At 40.9% G+C, this 23,780-nt stretch overlaps 1 protein-coding gene across 1 annotated transcript; it reads left to right on the top strand.

Moving 5' to 3' along the window:
- Positions 1-2,564: 2,564 nt before the first annotated feature.
- Positions 2,565-23,135, top strand: LOC119734391 (ER degradation-enhancing alpha-mannosidase-like protein 3). The gene is made up of 20 exons (XM_038207889.1): positions 2,565-2,788; positions 4,433-4,478; positions 4,627-4,727; positions 5,277-5,429; positions 5,743-5,896; positions 9,702-9,824; positions 10,412-10,517; positions 10,765-10,862; positions 11,448-11,573; positions 12,500-12,583; positions 12,825-12,908; positions 13,383-13,507; positions 14,216-14,399; positions 15,002-15,162; positions 16,352-16,478; positions 17,038-17,119; positions 17,483-17,592; positions 18,633-18,752; positions 19,636-19,864; positions 20,866-23,135. The coding sequence occupies exons 1-20, from the start codon at positions 2,682-2,684 to the stop codon at positions 22,578-22,580; spliced, it is 4,035 nt and encodes a 1,344-aa protein (XP_038063817.1). The 5' UTR covers positions 2,565-2,681; the 3' UTR covers positions 22,581-23,135.
- Positions 23,136-23,780: the final 645 nt, after the last annotated feature.

Genomic DNA, 23,780 nt, shown 5'->3' with positions numbered 1-23,780 from the left:
TTAAGTTTCAAGTTGCTGCCAAAAAAACCCATAAAAGTAGCTTGTATATATGCCAAGTAATAATGCCATACATATATTACTTCTGCTTTGGGAGTGCTTGCAGTAAAGCCAACCCATTTTTTTAGTGCCGGACTGCAACACCAATCGCTGATGCTTCCGACAAGATAAACAAGACATTTTGTCTTTCATGTCTTCACAAAACACTTCCTGACACCTTTTCATATCAAACTTCTAGCATGAGTAGTAACGTTTCCGTTGTCCGTATTTTTGTTTGTTGTTGTCCTACTTACAATCCCTACTTTCAAAAGAAAACCGCCGCTGTTTTTCCCCGATGTGATCCTGGCAAGTTTCCCCGCGCGTTGGTGTTACATGTACATGTGTGCAGCATAGGAAAATGCAGCGTGGCATTGGAGAGGAGCACGTGTTAATTTGCCCACGTGCGCAGTGGGAGGGGCTTACTGGATCGGCTATTGACATCGCGAAAATGGCATGCCAACATCGATGTAGAAGACCTCTGCAATCTCATGCAAAGAACTTGATTTCTTTTTTCTGTGTGGGCCTTTGTATTTTCCGTTTTCATGTACTTATTTTGAGGACGTACTGCTCGCACAGGGTCGCACAAGAAGCGGTACATTACACTGATACAGCGAAGCCAATTCCCCCAAAGTTTTCCATCGCCTGTTCAATCGTGTCGAATGCACGTGGTTATAGGGAATCGCCTTGCACGCAGTATGCTGCTCACAGCACGTGGCGGTGTTGTAGAAAACTTGTCATGAACCCCAACATTACATTAAAACGTTTTGAAAACCTTGGTTCATTTACGTTACGGACTCTAGGATTTTTCTAAAAGAATTTCTTGTTTAATTTTAGGGGTAAATTTATTATGGCTGTTAGATGTTCGCCTCAATGCCTCCGTAATTATATACATGTACATGTGCAAAATAATCTAGTTCTCTCAACTGATCAGAGCACCCTTTTATCGAACACATTTTCGTTCGCTGTCAGTCAGCTTTGTTCGCTGGGTTAGTCTGCTAATTGCACCCAATATTTGCACAAATAAAACATACATAAACACTTCAAAAACTAGTTCAGCAATTATACTTTCAGTAATAATAGCGGGAACCTCTGGCTTATGTCCTCCAAGTTGAGCAAAACGCAAGAAAAAGTGCAGACAACAGAGAGGATTTCAAACTCAAAAGAGCTCTCATTTATTTCGCCAGACAGACTTTGCGGTCAACTCACCGCACCGTACCCCTGATTCCCAGCATAGAAAACCACAGCTAGACAAAATGTATCAAAATGTTGCAAGTTGGAATATCCAAACCTTTTAGTGGCCTATTTGTTAGAAAGTTATCTCCAGAGCACGCACTTAGCCAGACAAAAGAACCGGGTCAGCGCACCTGTGCCCTAATTAGCCCGCCAACAATGCGCCCGCCGGAGCTCGGCTGGCGATTTTTAATTTTTTTTTGCTGAAATGTCTCCCTTCGTGTTTTGGGTACACAGCTTATAATACATCCCCTGTGGGCAAACAAGGAAATACTGCTTTGCACGTGTCAAGCTGGGGCGTGTGTATGCCGCGCCCACGCCCATTATTTGCATAAACTTAAATATGCATTTACAATTCAAAGACCCATATTTCATTGAATAAAGACATTAAATATCATAGGTTTTTTTCTTTGAGTTTTTGGTTGTTGAGAATAAGTTTATTTAAAATGATATAAAATCATTTCCTCAATTCTTGGTGACAAAAGTGCGAGTTATTATTATAAAAGTGATTTTTTCCCCTCAATACTGTGACTAGGAAGTACACCGTTTTGTAGACTTCAAGAAGCTTCCAGTAATGGATATACTCGGTTCCTGTTTGCGAGTTAAGGGTCGGAGAGTCACAATAGCTGACGCCACCCGCCGTGTTTGGGGTTCACGGCTTAATACGTCCCCCATGCAAACAAGGAATCCTTCACTCTAGCTTCTCTGGTTATTGTTAATCTTTAAATTACTGATGACTGAAGAACAACTGATTGTTGTCAAATACCTGACTTACCTGTGAAGAAATCATGCATGGCATGCTCACGTACGTTGACTACATGTACATGTATGGCATATTTTTGCTTTGGAGGGAATTTGGAATGGCCAAATAACCGAATATTCGAATATTCGATCGATTGGAAGGTCGAATATTCGAATATTCAATTATTCGAATTGACTCAGCCCTATTATTTATTCGGCCAAAACTAAGTACATGTGCAAAATTGTCGGATCTTATTAATAACTATGTGTACCGGTAGTGTTTTTAATTTTGAGTTTACTTATTTTTCTCCCATATCCATAGTCTCCATTATTAGCAATGCAGTTTGCTTTCCATTGAGATTTTGAAACAAATTAGATGATTGAATCCACTATTTCTAACATTAGGTCAACAAAATCCTCCATTGACCAGTCTAATGACCACCCCCTCACTACATCACTAGCCACCCCACCCCGATTGGACATTTCCGCGTGACCATTAATCTTATATTGCGCCCTCATTCGTTCGCCGGTATCATTCATCGTACGGGACGGATACGGTGGATACGGCCACGGTCGATTCCAATCGCAGTCGCGTCGACGTGTCACGATGACTTAAACTCCGAGCCAGATTTTCCACATTTCGTCGTCATTTCGAAGACGGGGAGGGGGCCAAGATGGGGCCAGGGAAAGCCTTACAATGTCAACTCCTATGGATGCTTCCTCTGTTCTCAGATTTTGTCTTCACAGCCGGGAAAACTACCGTCAATAAATCAGCACTCAAGTAAGCCTTGGCCTACCGAACTTCTTATCAATGATCTAATGCAATGTTGTTTTGTATGTACAGTCATTTGACAAAATGACCTTGCTTTGTGGAATTCTATAGGCAGGGTCTCAGTTTTAGTACGTCAAAGGACATCATTTACTGTTGAATTCAAGTGCTTGTTGAAAGGGGCATAACATCCTGACATTATTATTATGTAATTCTGTGGTTGTTTTGACTTATTTGAATGTAAAATCCGATGTTTTTGTTGGCAACCAAATGGTCAGGTTGGATAGTTAATTATTTGAAACGCTAGTAACATCAACTTGTGCTCTACTACTATAAACATGTAGTACTAATTACCATCACCAGACCACACCCCAGTTACTCGGGCCATGTCTTAGGCCTATAATACTACATGTACAAATACGCACAGCAACAATACACGTTATTTCCTGCATGTCTGCAGCATGCGATGTAGGTCTACTGGTGAAATATGTGCGACAAGACAGTGCGACTAGCACCCAAACAGCTCGATTTTTGAGAGTCACAATTTTGACCCCCGAAATCCGCCCTCCCAAGAATGACACAAAACCGGCCAGTTTTGGTCAGTGTTGGTTAAGTGCGAATGTTTATATTGTACAGCCAGGCATGCAACTTTTCCTCGGATCCGCTGATTTCTTCATTTTTTGTTTCTCATGAATGCCATTACAAATTGAAAAATACTGTACAAATAGTCTTGTGTGGTTTAGAGTTTCTTCGATTTTCCTAAATTCCCAGTTGTATTTTTAAATGCTCTTTCCAATCAATATCATTTCACTTAAATTAAAATGCATTTTGTAGCCCAGTTGGGCACTTTCTAGCACGTAGTGTCCCTTTAATCCCTACATGTATAACCATGACATTTATTGATATATGATAATGTGAGGTTTCCTAGTCTTTGCATTGGGCACGGTGGGCATAGCCAGAATTTTGGTGTGAATGTTTTTGGGACTTAAATTTTGTTACCGTGAGGAACCGTTGTCTGGTTCCGTGCTTGCATTGTTATTTTGACTTTTTATTCAGGAAATGGGTATCACTATCAGACTTAGGCCTATTGCAATTTTGGACTTGAGGCTACTTCCCTTAAAAAACAAACCTCAAGAGTTACGAATCAGAATTTCAATACTGAGTACGAGAGTCCCAAAACTTAAGATAGTTAAAACATTCAATACAAGAAAATAGACTGGCACATGAAACAACCAGTCCAACACCCTTTAGTACTGCATTAATCAACTATGACAAAAGAAACATCTGGTACTCAGTCTCTATTTCTACACATTTCCATAGTCTTGCCACCAGACTACTGTCTAGTCTTAGGCTTCAAATAGAAATCGCTTGGCTTCACTCTCAGGTGCAAAATGTTAAAGAAAAGTCGCCTTTAAAATATTGAATTGAGACCTCAAACTGGCGGATAAAATACTGAGGGCCTTGTCTTTGCCTAAAGAATATTTTGGAGAATTTTGTCAGCTAAAGGGTGAGTAAAATTGGCCTGAATTTGTTTTGCATGTGTTTCTGCACTCATGGTCCGAGTCTGGAAGTACAGTACTGATCTGTGTCCATGTTATATCAATGAAAGTATAATGTAAAACTCTTAACTACTTTTTTCACTGGTTTTTTTTTCAGGGAAGAAGTACTTGAGATGTTCAACCATGCATTTAGCTCATACATGGTGAGTGTCATTGAAAAACTACAAAAGAAGAAAGTAGATGTATTTTGAAAAGCATTATATATGAAAGAAAATTGTAATGTTGAAAGAAAACAACAGAAATTAAACAAAATATAGGTATTTTTACACCGGTCCCTTTGAATTCTTACAGACATATGCCTACCCAGCAGATGAGCTGATGCCTTTGAGCTGCAGGGGGAGGGTACGGGGGGTGGAGCCTAGCAGGGGGGATGTTGACGATGCTCTCGGAGGGTAAGTGAAAAGCTTTAAAAAATAAACCTTAACTAGACTTAGAAATGTCTGTCTTACAATGTAGTTGAAGAAATGCTCTCAAAAAAATCCCTTTTCTTAAACAAAACACTGTCTTAGAATTTTAATCTAAGAAGCTTTTGTTCTAAGTTAGGCCAAAAAAAAAATATTCGGTCTCTGGTCAGACCAAAGTTCCGGAATTGACGCGGCCACGCGGCTTTTTTTTTTTTTTTTTTTTTTCTTCAAGCTTGGATTGTACAGACAAGGTGTCCTCCATAATTTGCCTTGGTGCTTTCGATCATTTGCCTTGGTGCAATTTCCCATTCCTTGGTGCTCTTTGGTAAAAAAAATTGAGGAGGTGCGGAAATAGAGGGCGCTGTTGGAGCTACCGCGGAACATTTTGGAGAAAAAAAAAGATCGACACGCATGATTAAAATCAACGCGCGCGCTGACCAGAGACCGACTTATTTTTTTTTTTGGCCTTATCTGAATGATTATTTTATTTACTTATTTATTTATTTGTTAAATTTTATTTCTTTCTTTTTTGGCCAGGTTTTCCCTGACTCTCATCGATGCTTTAGACACCTTGGCTGTCCTGGGTCTGGAGGAGAAATTTGAGGAGGCGGTGGAACTCGTCATCCGCGATGTCTCCTTCGACAACGACGTCGACGTGTCCGTCTTTGAAACCAACATCAGGGTCTTGGGGTAAGTTGCAATGGCAAGAACTTGAGAATAGTGTAACCCTAGCCTTCCCCCATCTTAAAAGGCATTATAAGAACATGATTGTTTTTCTTGGTTTTTCCAGCATCTACGAACCTTCAAACTTCAAACAAGTCAGTGTAACAATATTTGCTATAAAATACTAACCCCCCAAATCCATCCATTACTGAAAATTACAGTAATAGCAATTGTTGTACATTTCCTTCAAATGTCACATATTAGTAAATGTATCACATTCACTTTTCCAACATACGTCCAGTTTATGGAATTGCCCTAAGGTATTTGTATTTTCCTGCAGGGGTTTGCTTGGTGGTCACGTGGTCGCCTCGGACCTACAAGCCAGGGGGAAAGGGATGCAGTGGTACAGGGACGAGCTGTTGGAGATGGCACGAGACATCGGCTACAGATTACTTCCAGCTTTCAATACTTCCACAGGAATGCCTTATCCTAGGGTAAGCGTGTTTCAGAAAGAATTCTTGTTATGTATTGTGAAACGTAGAACGTGAAATGATGGTCGGACGTTGATATTTTCCAACCATTTACCATGTGGGTGGACAGAAGAAATTTTACAGTGTTTTTATCACACTAACATCATAAGAAAATAGTCTGGACTGTGTTTGCACTTCCCTAGGGATCTGTTACACCGTGTCCTCTGGAGACATGCACACAATAGGGAACACAAGATTGTATACGTCTCCACAGGGCAATTTCTGTAGATGAATACGTCTCCACAAGGTTTTCACGAAATATATATGTGGATTTTACTCGAAAACTAGGAATTTCCAAGGTATGTTGATCTGTCGCAAATGGAAGAGTTTTAGAAAAGGGATATTAAGTCCCGAATTTCAGCAAAGGATATTAATTCTGGTAAAAATAAGAGCATTTTGAAACTGTACTTTCACACTCGAAAACTTTAGTACACGAGAACAAAGAAATGTCTCCACAAGGATACAAATTTCAGCATGTGTGTGCGGCAGTGTTTCTCACTCTCGATAAGCCTTGTTTCTTGTGCCCCTCTCCCATCTCTGCTAACATTTTCTTTATTTACTCCACGAACACTGATTAATTTATTTGTTAGGTTTTTAAACTCAGGGAGGAGCTTCTACACGTCAGTTGGTGGTCAGTTGGTCGGTTGGTCGGTCGGTCTGTCCCCGGAAAATGGACCAAAATAGAGCCCCCTAAGTTTCCCATAAAATACAACTACCCATTGACAAAAAAATGACCAAATGCAATGTCGTCGTCAGTAAATGCACTCTTGGCGAAACTTTTGGGAACACGTCAATTTGTCTGGATCGATGCGCATGCGCGTCTATTTTGCGTATGAAGTGAGACATGAACCAGGCCACTGCTTATTGTGCACTCGCACTTTTTGTATTGTACTGAAGTGGATACCTACTGTAATTTTACTTTTTGCCTTGAAATGGAAATAAAGTCAGGTCTGTTATTTTATTCTTGTACGCAAACGGATGTGTCCATTCTCTCATTCAACTTTCAGTTTCTGTTCCTTGATTAAAAAAATCATACTAACTTTTAATTATAGTGTAAGCAAAATGTAGCATTTCGAAACGAAAACTAAATTAAAGTGCTGGCATGCCAGGATGGACAAAGACAATTACTAAATTTGCATGCGGGCAGTGGAAATGCTAATTATAATTACAAAGACTGGACAGACGCTTTTTTAAATGCTTAACTCAAGAATTGTAGAGAACCTGTGTGCTTTTCTCCTGTGTTGGTTGCTTTCATTTATGTGTGCATGTTCAGTTTTGAAACAACAGATTCCATAATGATATATTGTTACCATGGTAATTTAGCGTTGTCTATGAAAAGCTTGAAACAACAAGTTTCTTACAGACTGCACATGTACAATGTACGTGCATAACAATACACATTGTTACTCCAAGTCTTTCTTGAAAACAATCATTATTAAAACTTTGAGCTTGAAAAAAACAAAAATATCTAAAATTTCCCGCTATACCTTAAAGAGATTTCTAGGCTTTTTATTCTCTGATTTGTTTGCTAGCAATAAAACAAGCGTTTGCCTCTTGCTTTATATTAAGACACTTTCCTATTTCAGACCTTTTCTTTCAATTTTCCAAAAAAAAAAAAATTACAGAACATAAACGTAGTGAATATATTTTCAATTACCATAAAAAAAAAATGCTATGCGCATTTTGCCAGACCAATTTTTTTCACAAAAATTCATGTAGGCTTATTGATGGAAGATTTTAACCATTTCTTCCAAATACTCACGACCCTGGCATCTCAATTGTATTGCATTTGGAAAATTATTTTATTGGCACTTACATTTTACGATGCTTTTTATAAAAAAACAAACCACAACTTGTGGTAGTGGCAATATTAACCTTGCAAATACAGTACATGTACATGTGCATGAACAAACTACATGTAATATAATATAGTATGCATTTGGTGTTTTACGCAATATTTCTTTCACTTGTATAATCAACAGGGCTTTTGTCTGCTCTTAATGGGAATTTTACCGCAATCTCGTTTCGGGGGGAGGGGGAGGGGAGGGGGGATATACAACCTGGCAAGAGTACATGTATTTGTCATTTTGTACAAATTTTGTACTTGTGCAATTTTTGTACTTGTAAAGTCACAAGAGAAAAAATATTAGTCATGCATGTCATTGTTGTTAAAATTAATGGTTTGGCAAGAATGTAAAATTTGTCATTTTGTACAATTTTTGTACTTGTGCAATTTTTGTACCTGTAAAATTACAAAAAGAAAAACTATTAGTCATGCATGTCATTGTTGTTAAAATTAATGCTTTGGCAAGAATACATGTATTTGCCATTCTGTACAATTTTTGTACTCGTGCAATTTTTGCAATATTAGTCATGCATGTCGGTGTTGTTAAACTTAATGGTTTGTAAACTTCATATTCTTGAACATGTGATGTACTGCCATTCATATGAATATTAATTCTAGAATATTAATATATATAGAATATTAATATAATTAGAATATCAATTCTTGAACATGTGATGATTTAAATTATCGACAGATGTATTCAATCAGCAACGCATGTACAAAATCTACAGCCATTCACATTTTCAACATATACACCAGAATTGTAAATTACATATATCTAAATGGTAACAATGGTAATAAATTTTTATTACAACAGTTTTTTTATGACTAGACATATGGATTTATTCAAATTAAACACTATTAGTCTGTTGTCTGCCCTACATGCAAATGTCTGAAAACATATTAAGTTATGTCTTTCTGGCTTGGTGTCCTTGGGCAAGCCACTTTATCCCAATTTTCCCTCTCAACCAAGCTGTAGACATGGGTACCAGCATTAGTGGTAGATTATTCCAAGGGCAAAATTTGTGAGGCTGCTAACACGGTCAGCTGACTTTTCCATGGTACATAAAAAAAATACTAAGCAGCTTTTGCTTGCTGAGCAGCTCCAAGAAATTAGACACTGCAGTGGACATAACAGAGTGACATTTGGTCCAGGGCTGTGTTTTTACCGATGAGCCGTGCAACCGTGATTTACACGGCAAGATTTTTAAAAACTCGGCCAATTTTTTTGTCGAGCATCCAAGGCGTGTGCAAGTTCGTTTTTTACAAAGTGAGAATCTTTTTATAATGTAAATAGGCTTAAGTTAAAATTATCGTCAAAGTATCATGATAACGCCACTCTGTTCGCAACCGTGTTTTCAATGTACATGTACACACATGTTTACATTACAAACCTAGTGTGGACATTCTTTGTTTTGTGTAGTTAAGAAAAACCTGTTAAAAAAACTCATTTTACTCAAACTGTGAAAACTCTTTCAACCCAATTTTTTTTCTATGATTCCCTTGAATGTTTCTCTTCATTTTGCAATGGATAAACCTAACCCAAAAATGCCACTAACCCTGTTTGTTAGAGAGGAGAAAACCTTGTGTGGATGTGTGCAGGTCCACACAACGTATCTGAAAACTGGCTTTTGTAGACATTTTTTGTTTAGAAGTCCACACAGTTAATGTAATGCTTGTCCATGTATACCATAATGTGTTTTTATTCAGAAACACCGTCCTGCACTTTTGTTTGCATTGTGTGAGGCCATGGAAAGTTGCACTCACATATTTTTGATTTGCACTCCTAGTTTCCTAAATCCTGGCTAAAACACTGGACTCCACGTGGAATAGAAATATTGTCAGTGGCTTCATGCCTGTCACATTTCAAGTGTTGTCACATGAGGGCGCTGTGACATTGTCTGCACCTGTTGTTATTTGCAGGTCAATTTGAAGTACGGTCTAGGGAAAGGTCGTAAAGAGAAAGACACGTGCACGGCTTGCGCCGGCACCATGATACTGGAGTTTGCTGCCCTCAGTAGGCTGACTGGTGATTCTATCTTTGAGGTAAGACCGACCACAAGAGATAGAATATTCACTCTAAACTTGGATTTAATCTTGGCATTTGGATATGTATTTATTCCCCGATGTTACAGCGTTTGAGATTAGGGTTTTGGAATGGTTACCATCTGTGAAAAGTCTGGCTCTTATAGGAAGCACATTTAAAGATGATCTGACAAAATTCCCAAGTCTACATTGTGACTTTGAGAGTGATCCTGGCATATACTGGCTTATGGCTTCTGACTTGCGTCCCTTGAACAAAGACATTGACGAATTGGGGAACCACTGACATGGGGATGGATAGCTCAGTTGGTAGAGCACCGGAACGGTTATCCGGAGGTCGCAGGTTCAAATCCCGCTCCAGTCAATTTCTTTGTTCAACTTTTCAAAACTTTAAGAGACTTAAAAAAACAGAAACATCTTCAGCAGTGCACTAAGTTGTTGGAAGTTTTGTTAGAATATATTTATTAAACCAACCACATTTCTAGAATGACTTCACTGTATCAATAGAAAGAATCCCTTTATTTCTAGTTGAAAACACTATCTGAAAAGTATGGCAAAACCTCTGAACTTTCTGGTGAATTTCTCCACAGGAAAAGGCCCAGCACGTGATGAGAACTCTATGGTCCAAGCGTCAGCGCCATAGCAACCTAGTGGGCACGGTCATCAATATTCATAACGGTGACTGGGTCAGAAGAGGTCAGTTGTCTCTTGTGTCTTTCTTCACCAATGTTAATTTCAGTAACATTACCGATAGAGGGCGCTGTTCAGTAGCCATTTTAAGTTTCAAAGTGAACTTTCTTTATTAAATTAAAATCCAGTGGAAACTTTTGAGCTGCTCAAATATTTGAAGATAATTTTGCTGTAATTAGAACTTAAGAAGTTACAGAACTGAAAATTGTGTAACGTCATCGTAAGTGTCGTTTTTGTAAAATTCTGTTCGCAGATAGTGGAGTCGGTGCAGGCATCGATTCCTACTATGAATATCTCTTGAAGGGCTACATCCTGCTTGGCGATGATAGTTACTTGAACAAGTTCTCAGCAGTAAGTGGGCCTTATAGGTGGCCTCCGGTCGACCTGCGTTTTGGTTGCGCCGTGCCAGAACTAGATTTGGCCAAGGCGCTTGTCGATCATCCGTGACGGTATATGGCTGCAAAATCCATAAACACTAGCAGCGGTGCAAGCAAATCTCAGGTCGACCAGAGGCAGGCTCTAGATTTTTGCTTTCTTTTAAAGTTTTTATCTTCACTGTTATTCGTAAGAAGGAACAGTATAATTTGTTCATAAGAAAACAAACCGGACTTTCTCCGCTGCAGATTTGTTTTGTTATGCATGTACATGTTTTTATGTGGCACAGTTCTACAGCATTCTTGAGATTTTACTTTTAGGACCCTTAGCCCGATATAGTGCCCAATTTTTTGTGAAGATGTGAACATTCGTGATTATATTCAAGAACCTAAAATTGTTCAGATGATTTTCATAGTAAATGGTACCAGTATTTACCTTGATGATGTTGGAGGCCATCAAAACATGATGAAAGAATTAAGGCAACACTCCTACAAGAAATTGGGAGAAAAGTTGAAGTGTGCCATGTTATTTTGTGACTCCTCTGTTTGTAATACTTTGCAGCACTACGATGCCGTAATGCAGTACATCAGCGATGGCCCCATGCTACTTGACGTCCACATGCACAAACCTAACACAAGGACCAAGGCATTCATGGATTCTCTGCTGGCATTCTGGCCTGGACTACAGGTATGTACTCCGTTCACCTCAGTGCTCAAAATGTCAGACTTTGCCGTCACTGTAAGACATTTTCCTTGTGTCATTTTGATTTCTAGAATGTAATGAAGGGACCAGTAAACCAGCCTATCTCACTTTGCATTTCGTTGTTAAATAAATTGACAACATGCATGAAATTCAAGAGCACTTCACTGGTCTTCATTTTTAACAGGGATGAAACTTTTCTGATTTTAATTGAAAATCCAACTGTTTCAAATTTATTTCCAAAATTCTGATTTTTCTAACAATCTTTAAGTGATTAGTGATGCATTTTACTGGTAGTGTTGGAAGTAAAATACGATAATGCTTGATTTTTTTTCCGCGTACATGTACAGTGCCATGAAAGGTGTCTTTCAGGATTGTCTTTCAGAGTTTTTCCTTGACTTTCTCAAGTATGAAGTGAACTTCTTTGTTGATGAGTCTGTTGCTCTAGCCGGAATTCAGGCTTTATAATTTTATTGAAACACTGAACATTTTTCTCATTGTGAAAATTTTGTTTGGGTCTAAAATAAAACAGAAGGCGGCGTCCGGAAATTGGGCATGAAGTGTATTGTACATACGTATGTGTATGCTGCGCAGCCCAGATTTCGGACCCAGATTTTTGTTCGGCCTATTTTCCGATTTTTTTCCCCCCAAAGGCCAGTTTTATCTCTGTTTTAAGGCTCAAAAGCATCCACTTTAATAGTGAGCACTGGGTCTGTAGCAAAGATTCCATGTAAAAGTCTACGACAGTTTGTTTAATCTATGCTCTTTACTGTAAAATACAAGTACGTTGTAATGTGCCATCAGTTTCATACTTGGTGATGAGTAAAATGACACACGTTAACACCGATTGGATTAAATGTCATACTTCTGTGTATGTTTGTGGTTATCATAATAGTAATTTTTTTATCATATAGGTATTATTTGGGGACATCAAGCCCGCCATTGAGACTCACGAGATGCTGTACCAGGTCACGCAGAGACACAACTTTCTTCCAGAGGTATGAGACACTTTAACAAGAAAATTCTGATTTAGGGTTTCAAATTGTACTTTCTCAACTTTGACTCATATCATATAAACATAAATAATTCAAATAAGTGTATGCTGACTGCTTCATTTTCCAAAATTTAACTCCCTATCTCATAAAATCTTTCGAGTACTGGACCATTTGCTTTCATTACTTTCCCCACTCGATTGCAAATCTTTAGACGTTTTCTTGGTTTATCTCGTTCTTTTTGCAGGCTTTCACCACCGATTTTGATGTCTACTGGGGCCAACACCCTCTCCGTCCTGAGTTTGCCGAAAGTAACTACTTTCTGTACAAAGTAAGAGTAGTCATCTTTCTCATGAGATAATGGATAATTATGTCGTTTTCAAGAAAAGTGGAATTTTTCTATCAATTTCCAACGATGGTGGGCCGACCATCGTTGGAAATTGATACAAAAAAAAGACTGACTTTTTTCAAATTCTGCCCCTAATTCACCAAATTTAGTTTGTCCCCATTTTGTTTGCAATCAGTTACACATCCGTGAACAGTTGCAAGCCAGCTAGTCTGGTCCCAGACCTGACAATTCCCTGACGTCTATAAGTTGTTTTGTTTCGTCTGAAGTAGGATCAGGGAACCAGACTACCAAAACAGCATTTTTCCAGCATCCAAGAACACTTTAAATAGGTCACTGTAACAATATTTACTATTAAATACCAACCCCCAAATCCACCCATTTCTGAAAATTACAGCAGAAGCAAATGTTGTATATTCCTTTTAAGCTAATGAATTGTCATCTGTCTGTATGTTTCAGGCCACCGGTGACCCTTACTACCTGGAAGTAGGCAAGGAGATAGTGGAAAGTCTTCAGCTACATGCCAGGGTGGGCTGTGGCTTTGCTGGTATCAAAGACGTCCGCACTGGAACTCATGAAGACAGGTAGGATGCCAGCACCCTGAACATTAGGCCAATTTCCTGGGGCTCCTAAGCTGAAAACATAATGTGCTAAGCGTTGAATGCAAAGAATGAAATGAATTTTTCTTAGGAGATTTGTGCAACTTTCTACTCTTCTTAAAATGTATGAAAACTATTTGACATCCCTTTTTGGTTAATTTGAGTGATAAGTGCTTTTAATTTAAACTTTTAAAAATTGTCCATGCTTTTTCCATACAACTGAGCGCATTGTTGCTATAAAGATGTCATTACAGGAAGACACTGTTCAGTTAAGGGGTTTTCTGGTCAAACTGTGAACCCAAAATGTGCTCGTTGAAAAATATTTGTGAGAAAAGTTTGCTCACTGGCTTACTGTCATGTACTGACACAACGAATCACCAAAATTCATGCAACTTTTTGTGCTGAAACCGCTGTAACATTGAGGTTTCTGCCCGGAATGACGTCACAGTTTTACTCATGAATATGGAAATTCTCATTAGCATAAAAAACAAAAAGGCACCAAAATATCCTAAAATTAACTAAAAATTAACCAAAAAGGGACGTCAAATAGTTTTCATACATTTTAAGAAGAGTAGAAAATTGCAAAACGAAATTTGAAAATAAGGTTAAATAAGATTGAATGTCAACACACTGACTTGTTTTTCTTCTTAATTTGTGACTCAGTGTTCTTCCTTTATTGCTTTTTGTTCACAGGATGGACTCATTCTTCCTTGCCGAGACTTTCAAGTACCTCTACCTCCTCTTCGCCGAACCTGAGGACCTTCTGATACCCATCGACGATTACGTCTTCACCACGGAGGCCCATCTGCTTCCCCTGACCCTATCCAGGGTCAAGAACCTCGCTAACGATTCCTCCGTTAACAGCACGGACCACGAGGTAAGGGCTCAGAACATTAAGCATGACTTATTTTGAATGATAGGGTGTGCATAATTCAATTACTGGATAAAAAGTAAACGACACTAATAACTGTGGCACAAATGTGAGGCGTTTTTGCAAAATGAAACAGAACTGGGCAGAGATCAAAATTGGGGTTTGCAGGTATTAGGAAAGAGAATAAAATGCTGTTCGTTGCACTTCATTCAGACATTCCGTTGACAAGGTATGGCTGTTTTAAAGTTCACATTTATTGACATGTCAACAAAGTAAAATGCTGAGATAAAGGCCTTAAAGTTCGTGTTTTGTATTCGTGAAAATGAAAGATGCCAATTGTTTGTCCTTTAAAAAAAAAAAGGTTTTTTATTCCACAATCGTCACACTATGTCTTCAAAATATGTGTAGTAGGCATATAAATGGTTACAAATATCAATGAATGTGAAAATCGAAAAAAATCCCCCCATTCAGTTTGCATTTCTCTCCACTACGGCCTGTGGCCCAGTTCTGTCTCATTTTACCAGAACGCCTCACAAATGTTCAAATCTGCAACCTGGTAGTTGACTTTGAGCCCTGTAACACCTTGTATTTTGTCTTCATGCCTCCAGGAGGAGCACGATTCTCCCCTAGTGGCTACCGTTGAGATGCAAGCTTGCCCCAACCACAACTACATGATGAGTGACGGGCAGGGTTTTGCGGAGTCCGTCCGAGCTGCCTTGCAGCTGAAAACCAGAGAGGACAAATGCCCGACAACCATCGGCAGAGGAAGGTACTGTCATTAACATTGGCTTAAAGATATAGTCCATCATTTGTAATTTGTGCATTTTGTTCGTTTGAAGCAACAAAAGTGTTCAAAATCTAATGAAGGATACTGAACAACTAACCTGATGAAGTTTCAGCTCAGCTTCAGCTGTATATTCCTACGGTGCTTTTTAAGAAGCACCGTTGGAAATGCCTTCTTTCGTTGATTTCTTCAAAATGAGAGCTTGCCAGAAAGGATAATTTCACAGGGAGTTTAGTCCCCTTACTATCTTTCAACCAGTATGTTTTTCAACAATAATTACGCCAGTTACTTTTTTGGATAGCTGCAAATGATGGACTCGGGCTTTAACTCTCTTTGTCTTCTGTTCTCCACCATCCTTCAAGTTTTGCAAAACCACTTTTGCCCGTAGAGTTGGCACCCACACTTCAAATTCCTTTGAGGTAATCTTCTGTAGAGTACAGAATACTTCAAATCCCTGCACACCAGGAAAGCAGGCAGATTCAGTCACACTTCACTGCTCTCCACAGTGCTGTTGTTTTTTGTGTGCAGTGACTCTCTCTGTGACACAGTTACTTTAACAGTTCATATCCCTTCACCTGAAACTGACCTGCAGGGTTTTGAAAGGGTTTTACATATTACTCTGAATATTGACTTCCCACTAAGAAGTCGTTGTTACTTTGTTATTTCAAGCTGGTGTAAACACAAAAAGAGACTTTCGTTTGAGTGACAGGCAGAAATTTCCTTAACCCTAACTCCCTAGCGTCCTTTGTTAGGAACTGGACCAAGTCCATCACAATCCATCAATCACTGTGCTTCCAATACAAATCTGTACTTGAGAGAATGAAATCCACCACTGACGCACTGGTTGTCATTCATGGACTTGCTACACATGGCTTTTATTACAATAGCAGTACAGGAAGCTAGGCAAAATCAATCAGATAACCCCTAGCACTGCTTCAGGCCATTAGGCCCAAGTCCATCATACTCCATCAATATTTAGTCACGCCAGGCCTCCTGGACCAAGTCCCCCAAAATCCAGCAAAATGGGGGATGAATTTTGATGGAGTTGGGGCGTTTAGGGTTAACAGTGGCAAATTCCGGATGTGATGCTAAAGTTTGGGAAACTTTCAGCTCGGGAAACTTTCAGCTCGAGAAAGTTTTCAAATTTGTTTGTTTTTGTTTGTTTTTGTCTCAGATCTCGACTGCGAGCAACGCACTTTGTCCCCGGCAATGAGATGCACATGAAGCTACTGAAACGGATGGGAATCAGCCTGATGACCATGAAAGACGGCCGCGTCCAACTCATGCACTCAGCTGCCCAGGTCAGAACTGGGACCATATCCCAAACGTGTCTGTGGCTACGACTATGCACTGTATCACGCCAATGGGAAGACCTGAAGCCATAGTCGCAAAATACCGGATTCAGATTGGGCCCCACTCACACCCTCAGCTCTTTTCACTCAGAATGTTTGATTTTGGGTCCTCGATTCAGGGCCCGATTCAGGGCCGGATTCAGTTTGGGATGCTGCAGTAAATTCCCATCACATGAGGCTGGATGTGGTCCCTCATTGACAGACATGATTCTTGGGCCAAATTTAGTGTAAGGATCAGCTTAGAAAGTTATCGTCAAAAATGTGTGTAGACATCCTTCAAAGAAATTTTGCATTGGTTTTACAAAGAAATTTTGCATTGGTTTTTACGGTTTTCTAAAAACATTGCACCCACTGAGCTGACTTTGAGTGCTGCTGTTCCTAAAAGTGTTAAAATGTGTAATTTTTTAAAATGTACTACTAAGTCAATTGGTTCAGCTTGTTTCTCTTGCATGTCCTCGAATGTCTGAATCTGTTCTTATCCATTTTGACCTTTTGCTTTGTTGAGTAGGCAGCTACCACGGAGGATGCTGAGGATGGCATGCTGTTCATGCAAGAGATGATCGAGTTGTCCAAGACGCAACAGGCCGAAGGTCAGTCCCTTATAAACTTATTTTAAGAACACACGTAGCCCCCATCTACAAGTCATACACGTAGAAGATCATGTCTCTAACTTCATGCTTATTTTGCAAACAGACTTGAGTTTTAGTTCTAATCATCGTCATCTTTGTCAAGTTCGGAGTCTGTGTTGTCGACCAATTTCCACAATGCACTGGGAAAAATGAACTCTCCATGGTAAACTCTTGGTGGTGCACTGCATTGTGAATCGCCTCAATTTACCTGACAAATTTACCTGTAAAACTCGTGAGTAGGCCACACAGTTTCTTCATCTACTGAACATCTACAAAGTCCATACGTGATTTGATTTTTACCCTTCATTTTCGTCCATTCCTCAGTGGAGTACCAGCCCAGGGTTGTCCAGATTCTCTCCCCAACGTTCCTGAGTGGCGTGACAGCCACAGCCGGCCCTGCCCAGTTTGGTCTGGATCTGACCGGTCACGAGGGGGTAAGTTGGGCCAAGGCTGGCGTTAAGGTTGCCTTCATCCAGTGTTGTAGTTGATTCCATTACAAGTCTATTCACAAGTAACAGGGGATAAATAATAACAACTGTATCCTGCACTTCTGGGATGTATTCAAGTCCATCACAAGTCCTCAAGTCCAAATTCAACTCGCAAGCTATTAAAATGAGCTTTGATAAAGGCATTCCTTTCTTACTGTTGATCCACCTTTACTTGTGACTGGACTTGTGACTGGACTTGTGACCTGACTTGTGATGGACCTGTGACTGGACTTGTGATGGACTTGTGACTGGACTTGTGACTGGACTTGTGATGGACCTGTGACTGGACTTGTGATGGACTTGTGACTGGACTTGTGACTGGACTTGTGATGGACCTGTGACTGGACTTGTGATGGACTTGTGACGGACTTGTGACTGGTCTTGTGACTGGACTTGTGATGGACCTGTGACTGGACTTGTGATGGGCTTGTGACTGGACTTGTGATGGACTTGTGATGGACCTGTGACTGGACTTGTGATGGACTTGTGACTGGACTTGTGACTGGACTTGTGATGGACCTGTGACTGGACTTGTGATGGACTTGTGACTGGACTTGTGACTGGACTTGTGATGGACCTGTGACTGGACTTGTGATGGGCTTGTGACTGGACTTGTGACTGGACTTGTGATGGACCTGTGACTGGACTTGTGACTGGATTTGTGACTGGACTTGTGACTGGACTTGTGATGGACCTGTGACTGGACTTGTGATGGACTTGTGATGGACTTGTGACTGGTCTTGTGACTGGACTTGTGACTGGACTTGTGACTGGATTTGTGACTGGATTTGTGACTGGACTTGTGAATGGACTTGTGATGGACTCGGCTACATCCCTGGAAGACTTGTGATTGACATGTGAGGAACTCGTGAGGACTTGTGATGAATTGCAGAGCAATGTAAGCAGTAAACATTGGGAGAACCTTTTTCACCATTTTTTCCCCCGATTTGTACTGCATGTTCATTTTTTGGTCTCCTTTTTGACAGGTGCCAGGGGCTGTGGTGATGGTGGATCCCCTCACTGCTTGCGTTGAGCCCAAGAACAAGGAGGAACTACGGGGAAAGATTGCCCTCCTACAGCGAGGAGACTGCATGTTTATCGATAAGGTTAGCTCCGAAAATAAAAAAACATCCCCGATTAATTTTTGAGGAAAACAAATGACAGCAATAGGATGTCGGCCACAAATAGGCAGGTGGCCACAATAGAAGGGTGGCCACAGTAGACATGCAACCACAATAGGTGGCCAAAATGGACAGGGTGGCCTCAATAAAAGGAAGACCCCAATGGACAGGTTGCCTCAATAGACAGATGGTTACAGTAGCAATTGGCCAAAATAGACAGGTGTTCAAAACAGACTGGTGGGCACAAACGACAGGTGATCACAGTAGACCGGTGTTCCTGAGTAGATTGGTAGCCAAGATGAACAGGTGGCCACAGCTCACAGGTGGCCATTATAGACAGGTTGTCACAGTAGACGGGATCCGCAGTAGACAGATTGTTACAGTAGCAATTGGCTGCAGTAGACAGGTGTTCAAAACAGACTGGTGGTCACAATCGACAGGTGATCATTGTAGACAGGTATTCCTTAGTAGATTGGTGGCCACGATAGACAGGTGGCCAAGATGGACAGGTGGCCAAGATGGACAGGTGACCACAACAGGTTGTGATAGTAGACAGGGTCCACAACAGACAGATGATTACAGTAGCAATTGGCCGCAGAAGACAGGTGTTAAAAACAGACCGGTGGTCCCAATAGACAGGTGGCCACAAAGGATAGTCACAAGTGACAGATGGCTACAACAGATGCATAACCAGAATAGATGAGGAGCCATAATGGACAAGTGACCACATCATCTGGTACACATAGCACTTTCCGACAATCACAAGACTGGCCACAGTAAGCAAGTGCGTACATCCTTACATCCACGCAACCTTTAAAAGTCCAGATTTGACTTCACTCTCAATTCCCATCCCACAATTCCTTTGCAGGGAAAGGTCATCGAGAAAGCCGGGGCTATTGGCGGCATTGTCATGGACAATGTGGGCGATTCCAGCAGCGAGAAGTCCGCCATGTTCTCCATGTCCGGTGACGGCAGCACCGACGTAACCATCCCCATGGTGTTCCTGTTCTCCAAGGAGGGGGCCTTCATCAAGGACATGGTGGAGGGCAACGAGGGGGAGGTCCAAGTTATGCTCCTGGACAAGGCTAAAACTGCAGGTTCGTTGAAAATGGATTTCGGGGAAACTCTTGAAAGTTGACATATGTGAGGAAATGGGCACAGGCTGTACTGGAGAAAAATGAAAAAAAAAGTGAATGGGGTTGATCTATATTTTTGATTTTCAGATTTATTCATATTTGTAATCTTTGATATGTCTACTACACATTATATTAAAAATATACTATAAAATATCTGGAATATAAATGTTTTTAACAAAAAACAATTGGCATCTTTCATTTTCACGAATACAAAACTCGAAACCTTAAAGCCCTTTTTCTCAGTATTTTACTTTTTTTGACACGGCAATAAATGCAAAATTGAAACCGCCATAAGTTGTCAACAGAATGTCCAATTGAAGTGCAACAAACAGTACTGCAAGGAGAATTATATTCTTTTGCCTAATACCCGCAAACCCTCCATTCAACCTCTGCCCAGTTCTGTCTCATTTTTGCCAGAACGCCTCATATATAAACGTCAGAGTTGTAATATAATGGGGATACCAACTGTTACTAAATTGCAGACAGGTCATTGGCGCCATATCCTTTTCTTGTGTAGCTCAAATTTCTCTGCATAAAGGTCAGAGCCCTTTTGGCATCCCTGCAGACTCTTACACCTGCAGATGAACTCTGGGAATATTTAGAGGGCATGTCTCAACCTCCTACGAGCATTTTCAAGAAAGGGGAGATTTGATTTGTATTCCTTGACATAAGTACAATCCCTTCATCACAAGTCAATCGCAAGTCACATCGCTAATCCATTCTCAAGTCAGTGGCAAGCTACACAAATGAACTGTGGCAAATGTATTCCTCTGTCATTGTCATTGTCATCTTCTACTCACAGTATTTTTAAAATCAAAACATGATTACCATGACAACTCTGCTGACCTCTGTGCAACCAAACGCCGTACAAATAGACAAAGTGTTTATACAATGTACATTGTTTTGTTTTACTACGCAATGAAAGGTTCATTTATGCTTAACCTTTTATTTTTACCAAACAGAGGACATAAAGAAGTACATGGAGAACCTTGCAGCATCTGGCATCAATCTGTCCACTCCACCACCCAAAGCAGACACCAAAGAGACTGGGTTGCCCACGGCCTCGGCCCAGGGAAAACCCTCGGTGAATGTCCACGTTGAAGTCCTGGTGGACGATCAGATTGTAGAGATCAACAAGGCCATGTATAGCAAGGATTGGAAGAGTGAGTTGGGAGAGGAGATCGGGCAGGAGAGCTGTGTAGCAAAGAGTAAGGAAGAGCAGCTGCAACAGCAGCAGGATCAAGAGTGTCTGCAACAGCAGCAGCAGCAGGAACAGCAGCGGCAGCAGCAGCAGCAAGGTCAGCAGCAGTGTCAGGATCAGTCACACGAGCGGTCAGTTCAACAACAGCAGGAACAGCAACAGCAGCAACAGCAACGGCAGCAACAGCAGAGCGGTACCTTAAAGATGCAGGCAACCATCCACTACCCTCAGGTTGTCACGCACACACAGCAGGAATTGGACCAAGAGGCAACCAAGTCCGCAGCTGACAATATTCTTGAACCTCAGCAGCAGCAGCAGCATGAACAACCACCTAAACTCTTCGTTGAAGGTGCCGAGGCTGAGACTCTGATCCGCACCTTGATCAAAGAAGGCAAGATTTCTCTTAACGGTGCTGGCGACTCCAAAGTGTCCGAGGAAGAGAGTCAACAGATCCGCACCACTCTCGGGATAGAGGAGCTCCAAAATCATTTTGACGGCCTGATGCGGGACTACCTGAGGACTGAAAACGGGCAGCTGTACCAACAGCGGCGAGCCGAAGCCGCCCTGAAGCACAGCATGGACGCCTACACAGGTCCAGCAACTGGAGAACAAGAAGCCCAAGTACCGAGCAAAGACTTGCAGGACCAGCTTAAGCAGATCCAAGAAGAGTTCATGAAATTCGAGAGCATACGGCTGGGTCTGGACAAACTAAACCCCCTTCATGCTGACAATGAAGGGATTGATGGAGATAATCCGCTAAGTCTAGATCAGCTTCCAGAGGAGCTACAATCTCTATTAAATAGTATCGAGCCACTAGTAGGAGCCACTCAACAACAAGAACTGAACACAAACCAAAACAAAGAAACCGGAAGAACTAGTAGCACATTCCAAGAAGCTGATCAGCATATACGAGTGCTGCAGCCGACTCCAATCCCATCTCAGGAAAAATCAGGGCAACAAAGTATTGAGCAAACCAGTGCTAGTGATATGCCAAAGTACCAGCAGAGGAATATTCAGCCAGGAGCACCTGTGCAAAGGAATGCAGTGGCAGGTGTCCAGGAAGCTACAGGTGTTTCTCAGGAGAGTAGTATACCAAGGACTGCACCTGCAGGTGCACAGGGGCAGACTGCACCTGCAGGTGCACATATGCAGGCTGGTGAGCAGGTGCAAGTACAGAGACAAGGGCCAGGTGGCCAGCCTGATGCACGCCAGCTGGAGGTGCAGAGGCAACTGCAGGAGGCGCGGGAGCGCCAACAACGGCAGCGTGACATGCTGCAGCAGCAGGCTGCACAGAACCAGGCGCTGCAGGACCAGGCGCGACACCTGCATGATGCGCAGATGCAACGTGCTCATCAGCAAACAGCCAGCTCTCAGTCGTCCCCTGATGGTTCCACCCAGACAAAAACAGTGCCAGACACCCGGACAAACCCCTCACCAGACACCCAGACGGACGACTCCAAACAGAACAAAATATGAAGCCTTAAAAAAAAATCAAGTATGTCTTCGTTTTAGGTCTTTGCCTTGAAAAAGTGTGGTGATCCAAAAAAAAATTTCACACAAGTGTAAAAGAATGTAGATTATCTTCATTTAGCGAATGAGCATAAATGTATCGTGAAATTTATGAGAAAAAAAGTGCCCTTCCAACTCGGTATCCAAAATTTACTTGGATTTATAATCAATTATCATCGGACAGTGATACTGAAGTTAAATCAGAATTTGACTGAAGTCTCCATCCAATTAAAAGTGCATTTTAAGCTTTCGCTTTTCACCCTAACTGTAACACCACCTCCTAAAAATAAATTGTCTTCCTTTGAACTGAAAGAAAAAAGTAAGTGCCAAAGTTTTGAGACCTTTGCCACTTTGGTACAAAAGTGTGCAAGATCAAGTGAATGGGCGTTTAGTGATCAAAGTTTCATGTATGCATGAACCCTAACAATCCCCATCCAGTCAAACTCCAACACCAGGGTTTGTTGGAATCTGTTGGAATCTGTTGGAATCTGTTGGAATCTGTTGGAATCTGTTGGAGTGAGGACTGCACTAGTAAACTTATTATGCTTTACATGGGGTCAGGCATACCACCATAATCAGAGTCCAACAGTTTGGGTGTAGAGTTTACCATATGGTGTTTGATTTTGCAAGAGTGAGGAAGGTTCCTAGTAAATCACTCAAGGGGGTTAAGGGTTAAAGATGTTTACCAAACTTACACTTGGAAATCTATTAGAAAAATTGGTGGTTGGGTACCCACAGGGCAGATGCCCCCCTTAGTCCGAAAATCTGGGGTCTTTTTTTTTAATCAATCACTTTTAATATGCGATCCGCATATTAAAAGTGATTGATTAAAAAAAAAGACCCCAGATCTTCCATTACTAGGAAGATGGTTTGCTGAACGGATGGTTGTATGGGCTTTCCTCAAGCAGTCCAGAATTGTGCCTGGACACTCAACCAGTATTTTAAACAACTTTGAGCTTTTAATCATATTTGAAATGTAACTTTAATCTTTGGGTATTTTCAGAATTTGCCGACTGTGTCGGCAGTTTTGTGGAATGAAGTCTTATCCATGTTTAATGTAGCCAGATGGAAATTTAATTTATTGCATTTTTTTGGTAATAATAATGACATCATTTCAGTGCAATGATTAAGGGTAATGTGTACAATACAACAAAGAGTATTCTTTTC

Source organism: Patiria miniata, unplaced genomic scaffold (genome assembly GCF_015706575.1).
Source record: "Patiria miniata isolate m_02_andy unplaced genomic scaffold, ASM1570657v1 HiC_scaffold_27, whole genome shotgun sequence".
NCBI classification, from domain to species: domain Eukaryota; kingdom Metazoa; phylum Echinodermata; class Asteroidea; order Valvatida; family Asterinidae; genus Patiria; species Patiria miniata.
This window is presented reverse-complemented; position numbering and strand designations above follow the sequence as displayed.